A 21,533-nucleotide genomic window follows, 5' to 3' on the forward strand; every position below is an offset into this window, starting at 1 on the left:
TTACTACCAAATTTTCTAAGATATTTACCGATTTCAAACTTCAACAGCTCCCGCTGGCAACAATATGAATCTAATGCTGAAGCTCTCCTCCAATACTGCTCAATCAATAATGTAATATGCTTTTAAACATCTTTAAACAGGAGAAGAGAATTGTTCAATTTCCAATAAGAAGGAGTTGTGCTGAAATCAAGGGATGCTGAAAGACGAACCTTAAGAGAGATAGCACTGTGGTCTGTAAGAGGTGTAGTGTGAATGCTGAGTTACAACTGTTCGTTACTCTTTGGGAAATAAGCCAATAATCTATTCGAGACTGCTTAGAGTGGTCCTTGCTGCTACAGGTATAGAGACTACACAACACTAAATCACATCATAAAAGCATTCATAACTGGACTTACAGAAGCAGCTCTAGAAGGAAACCGATCCAAATCACTATTTAATACCATATTAAAATCCCCACCCAAAATAAGAAGAGCACTGGGGTATTTATTTTTCCAGTACTGTATATTATCAATAATCTCTTCCATTAAGGTGGTATTTTCCTTAGAAATGTTATATCTATATACATTTAATAGAACTGTGATGGTCTGGCCAATAAAATCACTAACAAAAGAAAATGACCCCTGGGGTCACTGACCCGGTGTAGTGTTTCACCAGCAAACTTATTTTACAAAATGGCGACACCTGCTGTTCGCTCTGTACAGTAAGACATCCACACATCACTGCTCCACTGGGATCTCCAAAAATTACAACCATCCTGCGAGGAATTGGCTTCTTGAAAAAAACTAAAATCTGATCTGTGGTTTTTAACAGAAAAAAAGGGCTCTGCGTTTCACATTTTCTTAATCCCGTGACATTGAGAGAAATTCAACAATATCAACATTAATAAATGAACAACAAAGAACAATTATTAACAAGGAACAGTCTAAATTGACTGGTAATAAGAAGAAAACTGAAAAGAACAGAGTTAAGTGATCATTTAAAATGACCAGATGAAAAGCTGCAGCTGTAATATGACGGAAGCTCAAATGCCCGAGTGACGCTAACGGTCACCTTTTTAGAAAATCAGTAATCACACCTGACTCTCTTTACGGAATTCACCAAGTAATCTCCACACCTTCAATTAACGCGCGCGCTCCGATGTAATAAGCAGTTTTTACAGAATAAGTGTCTCTAGTTGTGAATACTTGTCGTTACGTCATCGCTCGCTTTCGGTATTGTAAACGCCCCTCTTCGGCACGCCCTGGTGCGGGGCCTGTGTACACTAAAACACACAGCGGCTCTTCCGCTTTTATGAACGACGCTAAACTCCGAAACTCTACAATTCACAATCAGAAATACTCACCAACACGTCCAGTAAACATCCTTAAATACTTTAAAGACAATATAAAACATATTGTGGATAAAATAAGGATATTTTCCTACCTCAGCTCATCACAGAGCGGCGACAGGCTGTAGGACGACTTCAGTTTTTTTTTGTTGTTTTTTTGGGGGGGGGTTTTAGCATTAATGCTAACTTTTTCTTCCACTTCTTCTTCAAGTAAGTGCATTACCGTCACCTACTGGACTGCAGTGTGGGCAGCAGCTTGGCAGGGGGAAAAAACAATAATTACAATAATACTACTAAATAAATAAATAATTATATACTACATATTCATACTGAATTATTAAAGTCTCTGACTTATTAGGGATAATTTATTAGGGTGTATTTTCCCAGATGTTTTTCCCAGCAAGTTCTTTAGTGTCATGTTTTGTTTTCCAATCTGCATCTCTAGCTCAGTTCTTTCCTCCTCATATCTTTTGCAGTCTAACAGAATGTGTTTTCTGTCTCTCGTGTATTGCAGTGTGTGCAGAGTCCAGTGGGGTGTTTTCCTGTTCTGTGTAATGTTAGATTTAAGTCAGCGTGATATTCTAAGACTCGTAATTATCATCTCTTCCTCTCTCCTTTCCTTTATAATGGTGTTAATCTGCTCTACTTCATGGTATTTGTATATCATCTGTTTCATGCTTTATCGATATTTTTGCCAGTACATCTACAGTTTCATTTCCTTCTACCCCTACATGTTCTGCTAACGCCCCCAACTGTAGAGAACTCTTTTCAGGAGAAAGTTGCAGATGCCGAGTGATGATTGACACTTTTCTGAATAGAAATGGTGCTTTTTTCAGAATAGAAAACAATAAACTTATTTCTTAATTTAAGTCTTTTTCGAGGTTCACTGAAAAAAATGGAGCATTGAATTTAAATGTGTACATTAAATGTGTACATTGTTCCTGTTAATATAATTACAAAAGTATGGAAACTCTAAGAAAAAAAAAACATGTGGATGTAATAAGTTTGATTTATGTACAACTTTGATCAATACTAAACCATTTATTATTTAAATATTAATAATCATTTGATTTGGTTTCCATTTTGTCTTTAAGTCAGTATATTATAAGAAATATAAACAATCCCATCAATACATTGAACACCTTAAAAGAAAGGTACAAGGTTTCCAAATGTTGAATAAATGGTGAAGCAATAAATTGTTTTTTTAAAGTTAATCTGTGAAAGTTGTACGCATGCAAAATGGTATGAGGTATTATCGGACCCATGTAAATGTACCTAGCCATAACCCTTAACTTCTACTTTCAACTATATATGTATGTTATCTCGAATCTAACTACCTTGATTATACGTCTGTTTGCCTACATCAATTATACGTGTGATTAACTGAGTTCCCCTAATCATTCATTATTACTACTGACGTCGCTAGTCAAAGTATGAGTGGCCACTACAGCACAGTACGTGGATCTACACGTCCCTATCTTTCTCAACTAGGCCTGTCAGCCCACAGTTTTGTATTTGTCGGGACCTGCAGAGTCTTGCTTCCCCCCAAAAAACCAACCCCAATCCTGCACAGTCAGGGGTGGGCGAAAAAACCTCCTATGAGGAAAAATTCCCACCCTGCCAGCACTATGTGCTCGACAGCACCATTATACTCTTCTCGTGCCTGAGTGCGTCATATCACAAACATTTTATAACAATACAACTTGACAGTCTCTGGTGGCAGTATCTCTCTGTGTGCTGGTTGTCTTCAGCTCAAGCACTTTACGTACTGTAGAGAGCCACCCTATGGGGAGAGGTTAGGCTAGCACGTACACCCAGGGTATGGATCTTCACATCTTCTCATCCTGTCTGCCACTGACTTGAGAGTTAGCAGACCCCCCGTTGACAGCAGCTTCGTACACAGCAGCTTCGTACCGGACCTTCACGTGTTCTCCACCATCTCGTCATTGGAGGAGCATCCTCCGGGGGTCGCATGTTCGCTGCTGCCTTGTAGCCAGCATTCTCTCGCTGCTCCGGGTCTCCCAACTCCAGGTGAACACCCCCCCCCCCCCCCCCCCCCCCCGTTGAGGCGGTAATGCCTCACCCATAACAATGCACCCAGCTCTTTTCCTGTCAATAGATAGCTTCATACATAATAGTTAGTGGTCTCATATATGTTTTTGATTCATCTGAAATTACTCCAGCGGCAGTCCATCATGAGGAACAGACACAGACACGGGTCGACCCGTAAGCATTTCATGCGGTGTTAGACACATGTTGCTGTTAGTCTGCATGTGATAGGTCATTAGTGCAAGAGGTAGAGCATCTACCGAAATACGTTTAGTATCAGCACAAATTACATCAAACACAAATCAGGGTATGCCAGACCTATCCCTGGTCAAGGAAAAAAATTTTGAGCACAAATATCACCTTCAAGTTATCCTCCACCGTTGAGTGCAAAGTGCATAAGGTACCATCAGAATTCAATTAAACTATTTGCTCGATAAGTGGCGCTCCAACGGTTTTTTCTAATACCACGTTGCATTCCAACAGCTCCAAACAGACGACACAATCCATGGGCCTAAACGTCAGTGTTTATCTATATATTTAAATCCTAACAATTCTACCCTTAACCAGGTTGCACTCTGTAGTGATGGCTTTTAATTATGCCAATTGGGCAGATCAGGGTGTTCATAATGTTTGTGAAATTTCAGACCCGAAACTTTTAAGCTTGAGGAAATATGAATTTCGGCTAGGCAATCGTGAGTGTTCTCAGTGACTGGCTGCACAGTATTAATTAGGCATTACAACACTACAGTTGGTGTGTTAGGCGCACTAACAGGTTTAAGAATTTCAGTTTGGGTGGTACCTAGACTAACCCCATATCCCCATATCCTGTTCTTTCAAAATAGAAATGGCCTGGTGTGATGAACGTAAGATCGATGTGTGAGAGAGCAATTTTTCCCAATGATCCGCACTAAGAGAGCATCTTCAGCCGCGGCACGCACCGTGCTGGCACTCGTTGTGCCACCAAATCCAACGTTTTCAATACATAAACTACAGCCCTGTAAGCGCCCCACTCTCCTGAGCCGGGACCCCCCCAGCAGCGCCCAACCCTTTCAGTCACATGTAAGACACAGTCTTTGTTGTAGTTTGCCAGCCATAGTACAGGTGCAAAGCATAAGTCCATTCAATGTCAGGCTTGTCCCAAGAACACTCAGATCTCAAGATGTTGTCCTGTAGTGAGCAATCAGTGATCCACTGCAGACCCTACTTGATAACGTCCAGGAACATTTGTTGTGCTTTTATGGGGCGGAGGATGACCCCAATCATGTCCTGACGGCCTTGGGAGCGTGCAAGGGAGTCTATGACCACAGAGGAGTACACCGCAGGGGAGCCCACAGCCCCCGAAGGAGACGCTTCCAGGTGTACTACTGATCTAGGAATTGTTAAGGGGAGTAACGGCCTTGAGCTCCCACATGCAGTCACTTGGAAAAAGCGCTGATCAATAATAATATCATGTGAAATGGAATTACAGTTACAGGTTACAGTTGGGACATCCTATATATATATATATATATATATATATATATATATATATATATATATATATATATATATATATATATATATATACACATCTATATCTATATATATATATTCTATATACATCATACTATAGATAATGGTTACTGGGTGGGTTGGTTGTGTTGCAGAACTTATGGCATTTGTTATCACAGCTTGCTGTAATAATGCTAGACTAAGTGGGCATGTTCCTTCATCCTTTTCTGAGGATTGAAGATATTGTTTACAGGACAATAATACTGGAAACTGGACACAGACAACTGGGAACACACAACTGCAAAACCCATCATTAAATGTTCAATTTATGCATCAGATCTAGGCCTTAAAACGGTGAATATTTATCGTGATTTACTATACCCTGATTTTAATAAAGCAGAAAGCCATTAAAAAACAATTCAAGATGAGGAGCTCAGTTTTTAACGTATACCAGAAATGTGGAAATCAGCTTTCTTATTTATTTATTTATTTTATTTTATTTCTTATTAAATCAGGGACATCCCACTGTATTAGATCATTACAGTCCAATCCCAAAGCCTCCTGTCCTATGTCCCTTTTAGAAAGCCTTTTCAGTGAACATGTTATCAGTCTGCAAGAAGTCTAAGGTCATATAAACATATCAGCACAACCGTTGTTTTGAAAGTCCTAAAACAATGTCACGGTACCCTCTGCACTTCCCTGTCTGCTGATTTATAAAAGGCTCTCGACACAGTGGATCAGGAAATATTGCTGCAGAGATTAAATAATGTTGGTCTATTAAATCATTTAAAAATTACTAAAGTAATCTCTACTGCTCTAATCACACGAATAACACCTCTCATAAAGGGGTTTTCCACTCTCATGTATAGTTAACCTGTAAAATAGTTCTAGTCTGCTGACTTTAAAAATACAAACCCAATTGGCGAAGATACATTCTTATCCCTTCCTGATTTTCATTTACCAGAAAGATATTGAGAAAGGAATTCTTTTAGTCTAAAAATTTGTGGTGTACACTAACCTAACATATTAATATCATCCCATCTGTGCTAACGAGTGATAATCCCAATAATAGAGTAAATGAGGTTGGGATCTAGATATGTAGTTACAGTCCTCTAGTCACTTTTATCCCCCTAATTTTCATTCAAAACAACCTAGTGAATTTGGTTTTATGTGTACAACACTAGTGTTTAGTCTGAATGGTAGACATGCATGTACCCCTTTGTCTCTTATTAACTTATAACTGTACCACACTCAAAATATCACTCAGATCCTTCATACATGACATTTAAATGTCGCTCACTTTGGAGGAATGTGAATATGTATTTAACTTAGTCTAAAATAAAATTTATCATCTATGAACTTTGTTTCAATTTTCCACCAAGCTGATACCTTGGCTGAACGCCCAATTGTGAACGGCATAAGATCCGTCCTATAAATGTGTCCATTTCATTTAAACTGTATTTGACCATATTAAGGTTGCGTTACATCTACTCATGTCACAAACCACATTTCCCATCCTGCACTGCGGTCCATGAACATGGCTGGCTGCCATGGACTGCAATTCCCAGATCACACAAACCTGCATCCAGTTCTCAGCTCTCAGTTCTTCTCAGTTTTCAGCTGCCGTATAACGAGTTATCAATTCATGGTTTATACACAGATTGTGCAGTATATGCTCCATTCCTCGAGTTTGTGACCACTGCTTTGTATCATTTAAATATTGCAACTCGTATACTAACTCGTATGCTTTGTATGACATATCCATAGCACACCGTATAGCATATATACATATATATATATATATATACACACAGACACATACACAGGCACAGGCACACACATATATTTGCATATTTACACAACTACTTTATTCTATTCACCAATTTACGGTTCAGAAGAGAAACAAATCACTTCAAACTACACTGTTGTAAAGGGACTGTACTTAAACTAACTCCCAAACTCACATCAGCACAACATGTCGGTAACAGGAACCATTATGCAAGGCTGTCCAATCCAGATACTCGTACTCCCTGCAAAACCCGAATTCCACATTAAGTAATCATCACCTGATTCTAATGTTACAAACTCAGATATCACATCTGTTACAGGCGTACAACACCTTACAGAGAGTTTAGAATGTGCAGACTACTACTGTCATCTGATCTTACTAATTACTCATCACTGGACATATACACAGAGAAAACATGCAGAAATTATTCATCATTATGCAACATGAATACCACACGCCAGAAGAATTCACACTTACACTGCTTAACAATGTATAGACACGTACGCGTATAGGAATCACAGATACATGAAGTAGTTATGGTTACTCCAGCTCTTGTTAGCGAGTCAGTTCATGAAGGTAAAGCGCTCTCTAAAACCAAATGTTTAGGCTCAACATTATCTCAACAGGGAGGATGTGACCTCAGCCATAGAATGTAACCTCGAGTCTGTTTCACTTTTCAGGGTTTTTTTTATTAATTTGCTAAGTACATCACTCAAAACAGATTCACATGTCAGCTGATCAATTTTATCATTAGACAGGCAAAGATGTCGATAGAAGAAACAGCAGAAGAAACTATGTGGCACAACACACAATACATCAGAAAAATACTGATTGATTTTCATTTTTACAGGAATATGTTTACGCTCATATATATATATTGAATCACCTTGACTTTAATGTAGAGTGTGAGAGAACTAAAGGATTGGAAAAAGGGGAAGAAAAAGAAATCTCTCGCACGCGCTCTCTCCCTCTCCCGCGTGCTCGGTGTTTTACACAAAACGTCATCATGGAACTTAAAACACTTTCATTCAGTTTACAGACAGGGAATCACACAGAATTCAAACTAACATTATAAGAATGCTTTGGAGCACGCATGCTTTTGACCAGTCACAATCTATATATGGAACTGCAGTCAGGGTTATGATTAGTACATTATACAATGAAGGTATGATTAGTCCTTCTGAACATCACCATCAGGTCATAGAAAAAGAACAGGTATGCTAAAGGTATGCTATTAGCCCCGTGGTAAAAGGTACCCTAACCCCTAACTACTCGGCTACACCAGTGCTCTCCGGAACCGGTGGGAGGGGAGTGTGTAAAGATCCCTGCGGAGACTGAAGCTCAGGAGGCACGCTTAACTGTGCTTCAAGGGCCTGCAGCGACTGGGCATCAGACTGGGCCGGTCTATCTAGCATTTCCACAGCCCACCACTTAGCCTAGGCTTGAGTGCCGTCGGCCGGACCAATAGATGATGCATCCGAATCACTGTCGCTGTCGGTTACCACCTCCGTCTCCGTGATCTGCCCTGTATTGGCAGGGCCTGGGGTTGCCGGTCCTCGCTGTCCCGTACCTGCTCCGGCACGGACGCATTGGTTCAAGTGATGGCAATGATCTCTTCCCACAACTTTCAGGGGGCTCTTCCTCTTGAAAGTATGAATGTATACTTGATCCCCGGGTGCCACTTGACGTACATCCTCCCGTACCTCGTTCCCACCGTGCATTGCCTTTCTAACCTGTGAATACAACTGTCTCGCATATTTTTGCCAGTTCATTAGTTAGGGTACTGTACCCTGGATCCACCATGCCCTGGGAATCAGGATAATATACGCAACCTAGCTCATGATCCATCCCCAAGGCAGATGCAACATTCTAATCTCTACTGCTCTAATCACACGAATAAAGGGGTTTTCCACTCTCATGTATAGTTAACCTGTAAAATAGTTCTAGTCTGTTGACTTTAAAAATACAAACCCAATTGGCGAAGATACATTCTTATCCCTTCCTGATTTTCATTTAACAGAAAGATATTGAGAAAGGAATTCTTTTAGTCTAAAAATTTGTGGTGTACACTAACCTAACATATTAATATCATCCCAACATTTTATAACAATACAACTTGACAGTCTCTGGTGGCAGTATCTCTCTGTGTGCTGGTTGTCTTCAGCTCAAGCACTTTACGTACTGTAGAGAGCCACCCTTTGGGGAGAGGTTAGGCTAGCACGTACACCCAGGGTATGGATCTTCACATCTTCTCATCCTGTCTGCCACTGACTTGAGAGTTAGCAGACCCCACCGTTGACAGCAGCTTCGTACACAGCAGCTTCGTACCGGACCTTCACGTGTTCTACACCATCTATACTTTAAAATTAGATATCTTACATTATACAAATATAACTGACACTACTTTAGACAAAACAATCGTAACGTTGCGCTGTCGCTAAATTTGATCTGTTTTTTACAAACAACCGCGACTAGCTTGTAGCCCGTAGCCCGCTAGCATCACCTATCGCTAGCCTTGTTTACGTTTCACATTTCTCATTTACCGCTGTTCTGTTTAAAAAACAAATATGTCTGCTGTCTCTGCGGTTTTGAGTGAAGATGAGGACTCGCTCGAGCTTCACATGGTGCGGCTGGAACTGGAGGATGTGGAGAAGCAGATCCGCAGCCTACTCGACAAGCAGGCCCAGCTGCTGTAGCGACAAACTGCACTGGAAACATCTTGTGCCTCTGCCCACATATCCAAGGTAAGCACACAGTGTGGTATTTCCACTCCCAGCCCCTCTACGCCGTGTGTTTCTCTGTGCAGGGACCGTGCACCTAGGACTTTCCCAGCCGTGGTCTCCGTCATGCCGGCACCAACACACCTCGGACCTTGGGTGAACCAGCGGCGGAATGCGCGGGCTGGACCCTCTCCACCTCCGGTGTTCGAGATTCCAACCAGGAACTGCTTCGCCCCTCTCCGTCAGACCAGACCCAACGCTGTGATCGTCGGGGACTCCATTGTGCGGAACGTCCGTGTAGCCTCACCTAAAGGTAAGGTGCGCACACACTGTTTTTCTGGTGCTTGTGTCCTTGATGTCGCTGCGCAGGTATCCGGGATCCTGAAGAAGGACGAGCGCATTGGAGCGGTTGTGCTGCACGCGGGGACGAACGACACCAGGCTGCGGCAGACGGAGGTTCTGAAGAGGGACTTCTCCAGCCTGATCGAGACAGTACGAGGCAGATCACCCACCGCGAAGATCATCGTCTCTGGAATTCTTCCCACATACAGACGTGGAGCAGAAAAGTTCAGTAGACTTCTAGCATTAAATGATTGGTTAGTCTCTTGGTGTAATGAGCAGAATCTGCTGTTTGTCAATAACTGGAATCTGTTCTGGGAGCGTCCTAGGTTGTTTTGTCCTGATGGCCTGCACCCCAGCAGCCTTGGAGCAGAACTGCTGTCAGACAACATCTCCAAGGCGCTACACTCCAAGTGACTGCCTACCGTAAGTACATCTTCCAATAATAACAACATTCAGTATAATCAATGTTCAATTAAAAATCCGGCACCGGTAATACATACTATAGAGACTGTGTCTGTTCCCCGAGCTATACAAATATATAGAAAACCTCGGAAAGTCTATCTTTGTAACCTAATTAACATAAAATTAAATCATACTGAATGCACAGACAGCACTTTTGATCTGAAGCTAAGACTATTAAACATTAGATCTCTTGCGTCTAAGGCTCTTATTGTTAACGACATCATTACTGATCAGGAATGTAATTTAATGTGTTTAACAGAAACTTGGATTAAACCAAACATAGCATCAAAAGATTTGACGGTACCTCGAATAGTGAAGGGTACAGCTGGGGGAAGAGCTTTCTCTTATAGAGCCCCACAGTTATGGAACAGTCTTCCTATTAGTGTTCGGGACTCAGACACAGTCTCAGTGTTTAAGTCTAAGCTTCAAACGTATTTGTTTACTCAAGCCTACCCTGACTAGATTCTGTTCTACTACTTCGTAGTCATAATTATCTTTTTTCTCCCTCTCTCCTTTCGCCGAGCCCCACACGAATTTATGGAGATACTAGAGATCCAGATCCTTTCTGCCTCTGGATGGAGCTCAAATCTTCTCTAATTCCAGACTGCTGGGACTACGGCTGCTCCTAACGCCATACAGACTTCATATAAATCCATAATGAACTTTTTCACACTATCTGTTGTTACCCAGATGAGGACGGGTTCCCTTCTGAGTCGGGTTCCTCTCAAGGTTTCTTCCTCTTACCATCTTAGGGAGTTTTTCCTTGCCACCGTCGACACTCAGTGGCTTGCTCAGTTGGGATAAATTCACACCTTTAATATCTGTACACCGTGATGATATTTCTGTAAAGCTGCTTTGAGACAGTGTCTATTGTAAAAAGTGCTATACAAATTGAATTGAACTGAACCATCGGTGGGATACCGGTCCTTCACAGGGTACAATTCACACACTTATTCACACGTAGGGTCGATGTGGCACAGCCAGTCCCCCTAATGGCATGTGTTTGGGAGGTGAGAGGAAACCTAGGGTTAGTGTTATTACCAACTGTTCTGCTGGAAGTTGCATTACTCAGGATCTGTCCTGACTGGATTGTATCGGACAGCACCCTCCTCCAAAACCACAGAACCTGAAACAAAAGGATGCACAACTATAAATTCCATGTTATTTTATTGAATACATTCTACACCACTCGAATGTGTCTTTAATTGATCAGGATTAAACCCATCAGTGAAGGAATGTGTTTCTTTTTTCCCCTCAAGATGATTCACTGTATATTTTAATCTAATGTAAAAAAAATTTAGAAGACATATTTAAAAGCAGACAGTGAATCATTACAATATGTTGTACTTAATGTAAATCTCTGGAGAAGTGATGTGATGCAGAGCGATAAGATGCATTAAAGGTTTATTATAATTTTATTAGGACTGGCAAAGTTTACATGTTAATAATTACATTCTAATGCACGCAGCGAATGCAGCCAGTGTTCTGTTCTTCTGTTTGGAGTTCTTATCACCTGAAAATCACTCACTGATGCTGAGGATGGAACCTCATGAACAGTCTAAAGATCACCGTGAGATTACTGAGGATGGTACCACTTAAAAACCATGAAGATGGTTGTGGATGTTCTTGCTTGGATAGCCTTAGGACTGCAATTGCTAACAACAGTTTACACTCAAGTCTCCATCACTGAACAGGTAATATCTTCAGTTTGATACAATACACTTAAATTTAAAACGATAATGAATTCAGAAATAACTCTGATGATGTTCATAAGTTTCTCACAAGCTCATGAATTCCTGGTTACACTACTGCACTTTTTGATTGCACTGGTGTCACCCAGATGAGGATGGGTTCCCTTTTAAGTCTGGTTCATCTCAAGGTTTTTTCATTATATTTTTGTTAAAATTTATAAATTTCTGTAAATCCAGATAAATATAAAGATATATAGATAAATGTTCTCAAACCAAAAGAGACCAATTCTAATTACAAATGAAATGCTATTCAGTGTTAAGCAAAAACAAAAGAATTTGTCGTTTCAATACATTCGGAGGGGACTGTGTAAGCTTTGGGAATTACACTAATATGTAAATAAGTACCAGGTGTGCGTGTTAACATCATGCCTAACATTGTAAATGTCATTAGTAACCGCTGTGGAGAGTTTGTTAGGGGGAATAAAATGTTGTTTAAAGACCTAATGTCAAAAGGCACCAATAAATGATCTCCCATTCTTTATAGTGAGTATGAGTAGAGCTTAAATGAAAAGAAGAACAAGTCAAGTAAAGACTTTCACATGATGCTGAGGATACCCCTTTTAGCAGTGCAGTCACATAAAGAGAGTAGCGCAGGAAACGCTTCTTTATAGCTCTGAATGTGACCACACACTGTTCAGAGGGTCCACACCAATTCTGTCAATAATCTCTTCAGTAACATGGGTCTCGTCACATTCATGTAATTATCAGGTTTCTGTGTTCGTGAACACAAGTAGGTTCAGGGGGTGTAACAAGGCCAGATCAAGACAAGAGATAAAGTGAGTAAGGAGACAGTTTACAGCTGTCATCAGGTGCAGAACAACTTTTTCTAATTGCTGTCATTTATTATAATGTTTGTTAAATAGCAATGAAAACAAATATATCCTCAAGTTTAGGGCTAATAAGAAAACAAGGATGAATTAGATAGTTATTGAGGATGATGCTGTTTGGGTTAAAAAGCACTTTCAGATAACATCTTGTGGATTAGTGTTTCCATCTGATACTCACCATGATCGTCCTGTCATGTGTTCAGCAGATCTTCTCCTTGATCATTAGGATCTTCATCTGAAACATAAAGTTAAGTTTAGTGGTTAAAGAACATTTACAAGGTTTAAAACAGCAATGATTCTCACCTGGACTTGTGTTTGCAGGATTTATTTGTGTATTAGGCAGCGAGTAGGTGTGTGGAGGATCAGGGTTTCTGCAGTTTTCTGCAGAAAAAAAAAAAATCCCAAGTGAACTCACTTCAGAATCTTAATAATGGGTTAAGTCTAGTTAATTTACTGTGAAAATGATCTGTATGTGAAAGCAATGCAGAAGCTGTCATTTTATTCCTTGTAAACATTTACATGGATTTCTTTGTGAGAATAAATCACACCAGTCTTGTACAAAAATTTAAACATCCTTAAAAACTGTCAAAGTGACACAAAGTTATGTTTAATTTAGCTTCTGTAGCAGCCCTCTGGTTTAATTCTGCTAAAGAATTAAACACCATGTAACAGCTTTGTGGTAAACACAGCGTCCTCCTCTAATCATACGGTGCTACTCACGCTTTCTTCTTCTTTTACACCAGTACAGCACAGCAACAATCACTGCAATCACTGCAATCACTGCAATAGTCCCAGTTACTCCTACTCCTACTCCTGTCCAAACCCCGGATAAAGGAAAGAAAGATCAGATGAACAATTGTGTTATAAAATACAGGTCGAGCAAAAACTACTACAGCTGTTGTTTATCCTAACAGTCTCCCCACCTATAATCACAATTATATGACTTATTCAACAAATGTCTTTATGTACTGTATAATCACATTTATGAAATCACAACACAGTTAAACATTACACATCACATTTTGTCCATTTTTCCAATAATGAAATACGGATGTTTTATTTATAAGCAAAAATATTTTTCTCTACTGTAACAAAATGAACACTTAACATCTGTTATCATGAAATAACTAGAGTGCTATTACAGATGCTCTCATAATTATTAATTGTTAATAACCCAGTGTTTCATGTTTTGAGTAAATAATGCTACAGGGATACCAGAATTATAAGATTATAAGGTTAAACATGTTTTTTTGTTGTTGTTTTAAATAATAAGTAATAAGTAGGTAATGGGATGGTAAAACTGGTTTGTACTTCAACACATCAATTTTCTAATGTGTACTCAATAATAATCAGTAACTGTAGCAGTGACATATTACCATATTAAAATTACCCATAAATGTAACTTTTCCAGTTAAAATATCATAATATGAATATCATTTAACGTTGAGTAATATCAAACAATTAGACATTATAGTGTACTTTTTAAACTTTACACCATTTTAGTCTCTTACAGCCAAAACATCTGCTTATTACACCAGTGCTTCCAAAATTAACATTTTTAATATAAAGTTTTTCTATAAATATTATTATAATGATTATAAATTAATATTTAGTAAGAACTAGAAATAAATACCAACTTTTAACCATTACTGTACTAGTTACTAGTAACTGGTGTGTTGTGTTATTTGTGGATACGGAAAGCATGTTACTACAATATTACACTCCCATTACACACTCAAAACTGCACTGATGCGAACTTCCATTACAGTCTGAAGTGAGTGGCGTGGTTTTCTGCTGCTGCTCTTCAATGGTTGGGATGCTGCAGCTCCACACTAATTTAAAGTCAGAACCACATATGGGTGTAATGGTCCGGCCACATAAGTTTGGCCATGTATTATAATTAACCAAGTGTCACGATCTCCCCTTTAGACAGAGCTGCAGCTTGCAGCGCGCTTGGAGAGCCGGAGCGAATGTTGATAACTGTGACATTGTTTACTGTGGACATGTGCGTTTTGTTTTGTTTCTGTTCTGTCTCCTCCCTGTTCTGTCATTGGTTGTTGTTCGAGGGTGTGTCTTCATTGTTTTCAGCTGTCAGCACTTAACACTGATTATGTTCGGGATATATACCCCTCGCCTCCCAGTACACTTCACGGAGTATTATAGTTCGATAGTAGATAGTTAGCGTTACGTACCTCGATAGATTAATTTAGTTTAACGTTAGATTAGTTCTCTTAGACCACACTGGTGTTTTCCGCTCCCAGTTCCCAGTCATAGTTTCATGTTTCCTGTTTCCTGTTTTGAACCCGTTTCCAGTGACCGCGACTTCGATTTCTGCCTCACCCCGTTTATGCCTGTTTGACGATCGCCCGACCCGGTGACTGTTTCTGATTACGTCTATGTTTTACGATTTGTATTTATCTGCATATCTCTCTTTAATAAAGCTCTTAACCGCAATTGCTTCCGACTCCGTTCCCGATTCGTGACACCAAGTTAGAAAATTAAAAACAAAAATAACAAAAAAATGAAGGACAGAATTCATTAGGGAGTAAAAAAGTCCAGTGAACGTAACATACTGAAATAAATGGAATGAATGTTACTGGTTGTATAAGAAATTAAATCTGCTTTACAGATAATTAAATACACAAGTATCTCTCACCTCTGGGAACTTCCTTTTCATCTTCACGCTCTTCATTCTGTTTTTCTGTAAGAGAAAAAACATTTGATCATCTTGGTACAATCACAGCTCTTCTGTGTGAACTCTTCTCAATGATGCTAAAGTGTTTTACTTTGTACCTGTAGATCAGGGACACATGTAGGTCAGGTCACTACTAATGTAGCTCACAGTTATGTTTATATCCAAAATGCTCCACTGTGTGTAAGGGGCGGGGGAAACTGGTGCACGCTGCTTAAAAGGTTTAGTTTAATTTAAGTTTACTGTCATTATATGTTGTATTTGCACGCTTGCAGTGTAACTTCCGTCTTTTGTGGCGTGTTCGTAGCGAGGCCGCGTTGCTCCGTAGAGTAAGGTCTGTAATGTCTAATTAATACACCATGATCAAAAGTAAACAAGTAAAATAATACGTCTAAAGGCAGTGAGTAACAGAAACCACAAGGTGCAGCGAAAGGGAGTTTTTATTATTAATAAAGTACTGCAGTTAAATTCAGTGCTTTTTGTGCATCCATAAAAAATAATTTATAAATAGTTATATACACAATATAAACAAAACAATTATATAACTATTTTATTTATTTAGTTTAGTTTATATTATGTATAAGTACTTATGCATTATTTTTATGGATGCACAAAAAGCACAGAATTAAACTACAGTACTACATTAATAATATATATTCTGGTGGGTGTCTGTGTGTATTGGGTTCTTTTCAGTCTTATATAATTGGACAAACAGTTTAGTTTTAGTCTGAAGTTTATATTTGTAACACTCAGTTTGTAGACTTTTATTTTAAATGAACAACAAAAGGAAGGGTACTGAAAGTTTACCCCGCCCCATCCGATTAATCGAATAATAATAATAATAATAATAATAATAATAATAATAACAACAACACCAATAGGCCAACTAATCGATTATGAAAATAATCGTTAGTTGCAGTCATAATATATATACACACACACCATTGTAACTGATATTATGAATAACTATTTAAGGTTCTAATTAGTTTACACATTTTATAGCTAATTTATTTAATCTTATAGTATGAATAACAAAATACAGTTAACAGTAATAATTATTTATTTTCTCTACAGTAAACAACCGTTTAAAACAGTGTTTCCCAACCGGGGTTCCGTCAGAGGAGAGCAGGGTGGCGTGCAAAAATCCTTCAAACACTTCTAAAATGTTTAGAAAACATTTACTATATATGATAAATATCTGATATCTGAAATAATAACACAGACACATAAATAATAAGAGACACACACGCATAATAATAATATCAACAAAATTATATATATATATATATATATATATAAAATTTTGTTGATATTATTATTATTATAACAATATATATAAATTATTATATATTAATTTAATATTATATATATATATATATATATATATATATATATATATATATATATATATATATATATATATATATATATATATATATATTTATTTATTTTTTATATTTAAAAAAAACTACTCAGGTCTTTTCATATGATCAAAACATTATATACATTATACACAAACATTGCCCTTAAATGCACAGAGTAAGGCAGTAGGTGGTTTTGTTTTGGGTTCTCCAGACATCTTGTAGCTCCTCACCATTTAACACAGTATTTAGCATGTACAGAGCTGCTGGGTCATTTCCTACAAATGCAGAATTCCCACAGAAAATACATTTGAAGAAACTTTCTGACCAGACCATCAGTTTTTCACAAACTGACACCCTCATTCTGCCCTACTATATTGTTCTCTCAGAAATGCAGGTGGTCATGAATGTTCAGCAGATTACTGAGTTCAAATTCTATTCCAGATGTGGCTTAAATGTAAAATCTAAATAAAATCATACAAAACTATTTTAAGAACACGTACACACCTTTTTATGGTTAAATGTTTAAACCTGCTCTATGTAATAAGAGAACTCAGTATCAGCCCCTCTGATGTTTCCCAGTAAATAAAGGGGGATATTATATAAGTGATGACAGGATCTAAACTCCTCAGTGTTTTCTTACTTATTATATCATGGTCTGTCTGAATACCTGATTCTGCTGGTCTGGAAGGTGTGCTTTAAAACCGTATAATGCACAGGTTTAATTCAGTTTAATTACCATTCTAAATTCATGCACTGCCTGTAAATAACTAACCATTGTAACATACATGTCTCGGGAGATTCTTTTCCTCCACGTTGTGCATTAAAATCGTGTAATGTACACCTTGCTCTGACCGACATGGACAGATAGACAGGTGGGTGGGTGTTCAAGCAGGCAAACGGAAAACCAAAAAAAAAAAAATACTTCAACCACTTGGTAGCGGAGGAATAAAGACACAGTCCTGTACACAGCTCTAGTCCACACTCAGGTTTCTTCTAATAAGAACTGGAGGAGTAAACATGACAGGAGGGACAAGATCATGATCGGTAGCTGAGGACACTTCATTCCTGCATCATCTGGAGAAAAACAGAAATGTATTATTTTTTCTAGTTTAGCTAGAACATTTTCCACATAAAGTCTAAGCAGTGAGGTTTACAACCAAAATCACACAATATACACGTGTATATACACACACAGGTACAGAGGAGGCTGACAAATTAAAGGAAAAACTGGAGGCTGTTATTATGCATGGTTTGTGTTCACTCGCTCCTCACTGGGAAGAATCACTGCAGCTCCGAAATAATTTAAAGTCACATAAGTTTGGTCATGTAGTGTAAAATTAACCAAGTTAGAACATTTTGTGGGCAATTAAAAACAAAAATAACAAAAAACTGAAGGACAGAATTCATTAGGGAGTAAAAAAGTAACAGTGAACGTAACATACTGAAATAAATGGAATGAATGTTACTGGTTGTGTAAGAAATTAAATCTGCTTTACAGATAATTAAATACACAAGTATATCTCACCTCTGGGAACTTCCTTTTCAGCTTCACGCTCTTCATTCTGTTTTTCTGTAAGAGAAAAAACATTTGATCATCTTGGTACAATCACAGCTCTTCTGTGTGAACTCTTCTCAATGATGCTAAAGTGTTTTACTTTGTACCTGTAGATCAGGGACACATGTAGGTCAGGTCACTACTAATGTAGCTCAGTGTTTACATTCTCAGTCTTACCTTTAACTCCAGTACTGTTTTAACATGCCTTATTAACTTACCCTCTCCACTAAAATAAAAGCTTTCATATTAGTAACACTATAATATGTGATTATAATAAATGATCAAATATTTTAGAATAATGTCAACTGAATATTTTGACAATGAATATCACTTAAATAGTATTTCATAGGTAATACATTGTACAAATAACCAAGAGAATGATTTCAGATTTCAGTTCCTGCTGTCTGGGGTAAAGACGTTCTGATTTAAAAATCTACTGCACATTCGTGTAATGAAAATGATTTAGATGTAAAGTTGTGATGCTTCTACAAGTGTGTGATGAAACAAAAAAGATGGACAGGTGTGTGTTCTCCTGGCTCAATCTAACACACACACATAAAGAGCTTTGTAATTAGCTGTTCAGTGCAGAAGTCCTCAACTAGTAGTTAAAACACTGAGATCATTAAACTGCCCCATATGAACCGCTTTTGTTATACAGTAAACTTAGTGCCTTTCCAATCCTCCCTCATGTCCAGCTTTGATTTCTGATGTGTGTGATGGTCAGTGTGTGATCTACTGAGACTCACTCACTTACCTTCGACTGAGAGATGAACACGGCTGATCTCTACTGTTTCTGTCTCAACAGATCCCTTGGTGCGACTCACTATCTTGGCGCTCCAGTAGAGAGCTGCATCAGTAGGTGTCAGATTGCGCAACACCAAGGAACAGTTCCCCTTACGCAGCTCTTCCTCAGGAACGTCCACACGCCCCTCATATCCCTTACCCTGATAGGTCTCCTCACCGACTCTCTCAAACACAGTCTCAGATTCGATGCTCCACTTAATATACGGTGGTCCATTGACTTCAGTCTGCAGTTTACACGGCAGGACAGCTGTAGACCCCACTTGTCCAGATACAGTGAACTCAGATACTGCAGAGAGGGGGTCTGAGATGGGAAAATTAAAATCTAGATTACTTTCTCACCTTTTAGACAATGATCTTATGTTAAGAGCTTTATTTCATCTATTTTATAACAAAAAGTTACTTACTCACACACACGATACCCAAGACGATGCAGATGGAATAACAGGAGGTCATGATGCCCCGAGAGTGTCTGGAGGAGCGTGTGAACATTTTCTAAAACAAGGAAAGGAAGGTGTGAAAAAAGAAATATATTTGAATATCAAAAGGTAACAGAGTGCTTATTGGTTTATATCAATCATTTCTCTTTTTATTTATTTATGCTATATTACTTATACAATATACTGTAATATTTAATTTCAGATTCCAATAGGACAGATAAAGGCATATCCTTGTAAATCACCACCAGTTCCACAGCGTCAAATACATCAATACTTTCACATGATAATCACCATCATCTCCTCCAATGGGCTTTTCTCAAGTTTCCCCCATGGAGCACACAGCAAATATCCTTCACCATCTTATAGTATGAATAACAAAATACAGTTAATAGTAATAATAACAACTTTATATTAATAATCTTTAAAAATAATAATAAAAAATAATTCTACTGAACACTGTAGGCCTGTAGGATATCAAACCCCAAAACAAGCAGCTAGTGATCACCGTTTAAACCAGTGTTTCCTAGCCGGGGTTCCGTCTGATGAGAGCAGGGTGCTGCGTAAAAATCCTTCAAACACGCATAAAATGTTTATAAAACTTTTAATATGCATGATATAATGTGCCTGAAATAATAATAATAATAACAAATTATATATATAAAAAATTATAATTCCCTCCCCCTCGACCCCCTCCTTGCTGACCTGTCAGCAGCACGTCAGCATCAGTATGTGTAACGTATGTGTGTGTTTTATCCTAATAATTAGTGTGTGACGATGCGTGTGCGAGGGCTGCACAATCGAATATTGATCTCCATTAGGATTTTGACTGCCCACGATTATGAACATGATCGACTGCGATATCGATGTTTAAAGTTCGACTTTAAATATAAATTAATAATAATAATAATAATAATAATAATAATAATAATAATAATAATAATAATAATAATAATAATAATAACAACAACAACAACAACAACTATATATATATATATATATATATATATATATATATATATATATATATATATATATATATATATATATATATAAAAAACACACACTAAAAAAAACGAAAACTGAACTAAATTAAAAAGATGAAACGAGTTCATTGTCTTAAGAGCTTTAAGATTCTTAGAAGATGAAATATTTTGGATGTACTGTTGGACCTCTTCTAAAAACAATGAATAAGGGATTTTGATGAGTGAATTAACTGCGGTGAATATGAAATTTAGATAATAGATTAATAAGAAAGTATTCATTAAACTGTGGCGGCTGTGGATTAGGTGGTAGAGCGGGTCGTCCACTAATCGTAGGGTTGGTGGTTCGATTCCCGGCCCACGTGACTCCACATGCCGAAGTGTCCTTGGGCAAGACACTGAACCCCAAGTTGCTCCCGATGGCATGTTAGCGCCTTGCATGGTGTGTGAGTGTGTGTGAATGGGTGAATGTGACCGTGTAAAGCACTTTGGATAAGAGCACTATATAAGTGTGCTATTTACGATTTTAAATTGAGCTTTTTGTACATTACAGGAGCCAAACAGTACATCCTTAAAAAAACAAAGAGAAGCCCGGAAGCACATTGCAGTTAATAAACCTAGAAAATTCGACCCAAAATAGCTGCGTGTGAGGACAATCCCAGAAGATATGAAGAACAGTTTCATTAGGGGCAACACAAAAACAACAACGCACCTATATCTAACTTAAACCTTTTATTTAAAAAAAAAAAAAAAACTTGAGTCAGGTCAAATTTGTGTAATAATTTGAATGAAATTTCTCCATCCTTGTTAGTTATTATGTATTTCAAAGGCAGAGTCCATACTTTTTCCAATCAATATGGTCAACCAAATTCTTCCAATATGACTCCACATATGGAGTTGTTACGAGCTCCTTTTGAAAGAGATCCAATTCCATAATTACGTG

At 38.1% G+C, this 21,533-nt stretch overlaps 1 protein-coding gene and 1 long non-coding RNA gene across 8 annotated transcripts in view; both read right to left on the reverse strand.

Annotated features, from left to right (window-relative positions):
* LOC108261627 (protein NYNRIN) overlaps positions 1-21,533 on the reverse strand; it is a 64,257-nt gene that overhangs the window by 25,263 nt on the left and 17,461 nt on the right. For all 7 annotated transcript variants that reach the window (XM_053685816.1, XM_053685814.1, XM_053685813.1 and 4 more), the window contains exons 3-6: positions 20,116-20,179; positions 19,902-19,969; positions 19,578-19,665; positions 19,124-19,474 (exon numbers count right to left, since the gene is read on the reverse strand). In XM_053685816.1, coding sequence (XP_053541791.1) covers positions 19,124-19,474; positions 19,578-19,665; positions 19,902-19,907 — 445 coding nt within the window. In that variant the 5' untranslated portion in view covers positions 19,908-19,969; positions 20,116-20,179. The remainder of the gene's footprint in view (positions 1-19,123; positions 19,475-19,577; positions 19,666-19,901; positions 19,970-20,115; positions 20,180-21,533) is intronic.
* Positions 13,061-15,408, reverse strand: LOC128628802 (uncharacterized). Its single transcript, XR_008397861.1, has 2 exons — positions 13,479-15,408; positions 13,061-13,139 (listed from the first exon to the last, which is right to left on the reverse strand). It is a non-coding gene; the product is annotated as an uncharacterized LOC128628802 (long non-coding RNA).

This window comes from Ictalurus punctatus, chromosome 14 (genome assembly GCF_001660625.3).
Source record: "Ictalurus punctatus breed USDA103 chromosome 14, Coco_2.0, whole genome shotgun sequence".
Lineage (NCBI taxonomy): Eukaryota > Metazoa > Chordata > Actinopteri > Siluriformes > Ictaluridae > Ictalurus > Ictalurus punctatus.